Below are 5,393 nucleotides of genomic sequence, written 5' to 3'. Positions count from 1 at the left end.
AAAAAAAGAACACAAATGAAGGGAAAGCTTTGAACTGGTACACACTGTTCACACCTATATTTCAAGTTTGGAAACGCATATTTTCAAGCAGCAATACAAAAAAGTATCCATGAAGAATGCATAATCTCTGAAAAAATTATGAAAACATCCCTGCTACCATTACATTTCTAAATACAAAACTTGACTACCATATTGTTGCTTCTGTGTAGCGAGAGAAGTTCATTTTCAAAACAGATAAAATTCAGTCTTTAGGTGTGAATGGTATGAATGACAGTCTTTTTTTTTTGTTTTGTTTTGTTTTTTTTTTTCAATTTCTTAGTTGTTTTAGGATCCTTAAGCATGCAAGCCTCGGAGAGGAAGGCCCGACCAGGGCAGGGTTGGCTTTATGACATCCAGTTTAGGACAGAGCTGGGAAAGCCTCYGGGTCATCTACGTCAGGAGCAGAAGCACTTGACTGCAAGAAAAACATCACAGAGTTATTATTGCCTTGAGGCAAAGGTGGCAGCACTTTGGGGCTGGAGAAATTACTACAAAAACAGCTCTTTTGAAATTTATTCCAAGGATTAGAGAATGTCCTGTAAGATTTTTGGAATCCAAGCTAACTGGAGAGGAAGTGCAGGCAAACAAATAATGTGTTTGCATATTATTATTGCACAATTCTGTTTATAAAGAGATCTCAGAATGGTCTGGGTTGGAAGGGACCTTCAAGGCCATGGATTTCCAACCTTGGGCAGATCCTTCCCTGTGGACCATCAATCCTTCCAGGACAAAACTGAAATGGYACAGAAGAGGCCCTGTCTGTAGCACAAATTAGGTTTTCACATTTAATTTTTCCTTCTCAGAAAACAGATGTTGATGAAAAATAATTTTTGTGCCAACTTAGCCCTAAGAATCCATAGATTGGCCAAGAATCTCCTCAGTACTYCCCAAAAGATGTTTTCAAAAGGCTCTGCACCACATCTAAAAATCAGAAATTAAGAATTTCAGGATGCTCTTCACTTGGGCCGTGAGGGATGAGGATGAGAAGAGCAAGAAGAGCCAAAAGAATGGACCTTCTTATCATATTAATTTATCAAGAAATATATTAAAAATGAAAGCTGCATCATCACCTAGAGCTGCAGAGTCTCTGCCTTGCCTAAGACTCCACAGGCCACAAACCAAAATTAAAAAATAGGATCAGAGGTTGAATCTCTAGACTCAGCATCGCCAGTTGCTGAGCACACAAGAGCAGGAAGAACCAAAAAAAGGGGGAAGTTTTGGTCCCTGATGRCAGGGAATGCACATGCAGAGCTCACCCACCTGGTTGGGCGTGTGGATCACATCAAACTCCTTGACCAACTGCAAGGAAACAAAGGCAACACAAAATCAGGTGCAGGAAAGCTTGGAATTAYTTTATGGCAGCATTCTTGGACAGAATCAGTGAGACAACTCAGAGCMAACCACCACTGYTTARYTTYAATTTCTTAAAATATTCTTATAYTGCTGTCAGGARAGAGTTCCCCAGCTAATAAATCTARAATTTGTCAAGTCTGAGTCYCCTAAAAGGGACAAAAATGAACAACTCTGAGTGAAGAAAACCACAGCACATAGGCTGAGATCATTTTCTAATCAGTAACAATTTGATTGGATGCCTTTAAGGCAAAGAAGTGATTCATAGCAAATCAAATCTTCACTGCAGCTACATTACAGTACTTAAACTTCACATATTCTCTCTCCAGTCCCATTCATCAGGGTATTTCCCTGGTGCCTTATCCAGAGAAGGGGAAAACATTACAAGAGCTTAGAGAAAAACCACTAAGAGCCCCATTTYCAACTGGAAAATCTGAGTTCCTCAGGTTCCAGACGTGACTGGAGCTGTACAACCCGTCCCTCACCCCTGACAGGTCACAGTGCACMCTGAGTGTCCTGGCTGGGGCTCAAAATAACCAGCCCAGCACTTGTGCTTCTGCTCTGGCACCAGCTGAGCAGCTCACAGTACATTCAGATCTGTCTGTCCACACTGGAAAGTCATTTTTCAGGTTTAGACACAAAGACAGGCACTTTTTTTAAAATCCACCCCCCCTTTTTTGTGTTTGATGACAACGCTGCTCAAACATTCATCCTTTTGTCCTCGTAACAACTTAAACTTGTACAAAAGGATTTTCACTTGGGTTTAAAACATGCTGTTTTTTGTCAGGAATAAGATCCCAGCAGGAAATGAAGTCAATCCCCCCCAGATGAGATTGCTCACCTTGTCAGTYCTGCCTCCACGGCTGGCCCTGCCTCCACGCCCTCGGCCTCCCCGGCCTCCTCTGCCRCCGCGCCCGGGGCGGCCCAGGTCTCCAAAGTTGATCTCCAGCTGGGATGTGATGTCGTTGGCAGGCTTGCGGAAGTGGTGATCCATTACAGAGTCCTCAGCATGAGCCTGTAACGAGGATTTCCTCATCAGTAAGAAAAATATCCCCAAAACACCCCTGTGTGCACTTGGAGCTGGGCTCTGGCCACCGCAGCCTCCGCTCACCTCCATTCACAAAATCCCATCATCAGGTCCCCTCCTTCCATCCAAGGAAACTTGGATTTTCTTGGGAGAGATCAAAGTATTCTGCCTTTCCAAGGTAATTCCTGAGTTCACAGAATCATTCAGGTTGGAAAAGACCTCCAGGACTGAGTCCAAMYTGTGCCCAATCCCCACCACACAGSCAGTCCTTCCTYGGACAGCTCCAGGGATGGGAATTCCAAACCWCYYTGGGCAGCCCCTKCCAATGCCTGCCCACCCTTTCCTTGGAGAAAACATTCCCAAAATTCCACCAGAGCAACACGTCCTTATCCTTGGAGAAAACCTTCCCAAAATTCCATCAGAGCAACACGTCCTTATCCCAGACCAAAGTGACTATTACCAAGCCAGTACAGAATTTCACACTGTAGCAATGATTTTGTGTCCTGGTTCCATCTATTCACTCCATTCTTTTTCCACACTTGGYCACCCATCCCAATTTTCCCTGAGGATTTACACTTTATTTGCTTAGCCGTGGATGAATATTTAAGCCCAGGGAGCTGCTGAGAATCCCAAAGACTTTGCATTCGCTGTAACAGCAAATGAGGCACAAAGAGCTCAAGCACAAGAGACCCTGAAGGAGCTAAACCAGAACCAGTCTCACCAGTGACACTGGAAAATGGGGATCTCAGCACCTTTGCCATGATATTCTCTTACTGCTTTGTTCCCAAGGCAAATTTTGATGGAAAACTGAGCCTGGAGGAGCACAGGATGCTCCCTGCAGTTACAGACACCATCAGTGTCATTATCCAGCACCTTGGAGAATTTTGATTACATGCTGAACCCCACCAGGGTTTTTTTACACAAATATTTTTTTCCATGTGCAAGCCAGTTCTTTGCACTTAGGATAATGTAAAAAAAAAAATGTAAAAACCTGCCTATCACAGCTCAGCCATGGTATTTTGGAAACATGACAATATCCAACATTTTCCTTCCCTCCAAGCCCCACAGCAATCACCATTCCCTGATTTTCCTACACAAATGCCATGTGCAGGCTCAAGCATCCCAACTCCAATTTGCTTTTCTGCTCTAGTTACACAACACTCTGACTTTCAAAGGCAACACATTGTGCAATTAAGCCCTGTACCCTTKAATTACCATCTGTGGAGCCTTCAAAAGCTGCCAAGGGATGGAGAGGTCTGGAGTCAAAGCTGCTGTCAGGGATTCTGTGGGTCCTTCCCCATATATCCCACCCCTCTGGCAATGGGAAGCCATTCCCTGTGTCCTGTCCCTCCATYCCCAATTTTAATTAGAAATAYCCCTTYCAYRYTGCTTYATTTCCAACACATTCCACAGGGATGTAGCCCACATAACAGCTGGTMCCTAGCTCACTCCTGATTTTCATGATTTAACTGCACACCCTTCCCTTGGAAATCTGTTTGCCAAACTTAGGAAGTTTGTCTGAGCAGAGAAAAGTCATTGCACACTTCAGCCTGACATGGCACTACTGAAACCCAACACCAACACTCTGTCAAACATGAAACACCTTAGTGAAGGCTTTAATTCCTTTCTTACTATTTAATTTTTTACCCCCAGTTTTCATCACTGCAGGGTACTGGAATTCTATTTTCAACTAYTGGGAGCCATTTGATGTTCTTTTTTCTGAGTAGTGGGACCAGTGGATTTGTACAATAAATTCTGTGCCTTTCCTTCCCTATTCTGCTTTTATTTCAAAGCAGATTACTACAGTTGAACAAAAATCATTGTTATTTCCACAATTTGACTTTGGTTTAACCACTGAACCAACAAATTGCAAATTCCCTACGTAACCTGATGATTTCTCTATCCAAAGTAACTAAAGCTCATTTAAAGTTCCAACAAAAGACTTGGCATGTTCTCCTCAGCCTCTTCCATCACTTGGGTGATAAGTCAGACATACTGAACAAGTTGCTTATCCTGAATAATCCTTGGAAATGTTAAATTTCTATGTACTGGTGACTTTTAATAGTGCTCTGACTTAATAAATGATCTCTTCTTGAAGGCAATGCTGCATTAAGGATCTTGGGGAAGACTGTCAAAAATTAAGAACAAACTACCAAGAGGGCCAAAGCAGACAGTGAGAGATGGAAAAATGGCACCAACAAAAAAAAACCACACTCATGAGAGAAGCTTTTATGAAAAGGTTTGAAATCAGCAGGATGAGAAGCAAGGGGACTAAAATCATGATGGGTGCTGGATGGTGCACAATGAGAGACAACAGGCATGGACAGAAGAGCTCCATATTCAATYAAATCCTCTATTTTGGTGAGTTTTTGTTCTCCAAACCTTCCCTGTGAAGGGGCTCATGCTAACACACAGGTATCACCAGTTAGAGAGAAAGGATCAGTACCTCATTTGAATCCAGCAGACTCCCCTGCATTTCTGTCATCGCCTTTGTCTGGTGACAGTTGTGTGTCCACGCCAAAGTGACAAAAGGAACAAAGGGAGAAAACAAAAGGAAGAAATGAGACTCAACTACATACAGGAACAACAGGTAATCAGGTCACATGAAYGGCTGGGTACAGATGGCACTGAGCACATGGAGCAGCAGAAGGATGAAGGAGCAGCTGTGCAAGCGTCCAGAGAGATCACAGCATGGATGTGCCAAGTGAGGAGACAAGAGAAAGCTCAGATGGACATCAAAAAGCTCAGATGGACACCAAAAAGCTCAGGTGGGGACACCAAAAAAGCTCAGATGGGGACACCAAAAAAGCTCCGATGGGGACACCAAAAAAGCTCCGATGGGGACACCAAAAAAGCTCCGATGGGGACACCCAAAAAGCTCCGATGGGGACACCCAAAAAGCTCAGATGGGGACACCCAAAAAGCTCAGATGGGGACACCCAAAAAGCTCAGATGGGGACACCCAAAAAGCTCAGAT

General features: G+C 43.6%; 1 protein-coding gene across 4 annotated transcripts in view; it reads right to left on the bottom strand.

Annotated features, from left to right (window-relative positions):
• Window positions 1–42: 42 nt before the first annotated feature.
• SERBP1 (SERPINE1 mRNA binding protein 1) overlaps window positions 43–5,393 on the bottom strand; it is a 16,482-nt gene continuing 11,131 nt past the window's right edge. For 2 of the 4 annotated variants that reach the window (XM_057386000.1, XM_057386001.1), the window contains exons 7-10: window positions 4,863–4,910; window positions 2,231–2,404; window positions 1,300–1,338; window positions 43–454 (exon numbers count right to left, since the gene is read on the bottom strand). In XM_057386000.1, coding sequence (XP_057241983.1) covers window positions 398–454; window positions 1,300–1,338; window positions 2,231–2,404; window positions 4,863–4,910 — 318 coding nt within the window. In that variant the 3' untranslated portion in view covers window positions 43–397. The remainder of the gene's footprint in view (window positions 455–1,299; window positions 1,339–2,230; window positions 2,405–4,862; window positions 4,911–5,393) is intronic. The other 2 variants (XM_057386003.1, XM_057386004.1) reach the window with 1 other exon arrangement.

Source organism: Malurus melanocephalus, unplaced genomic scaffold (assembly GCF_030028575.1).
Source record: "Malurus melanocephalus ecotype Western Australia unplaced genomic scaffold, MMel_1.1 scaffold_900, whole genome shotgun sequence".
Taxonomy (NCBI): Eukaryota; Metazoa; Chordata; class Aves; order Passeriformes; family Maluridae; genus Malurus; species Malurus melanocephalus.
Note: the sequence above shows the minus strand (reverse complement) of the source record. Positions and strands in the feature narration are given on the sequence as shown.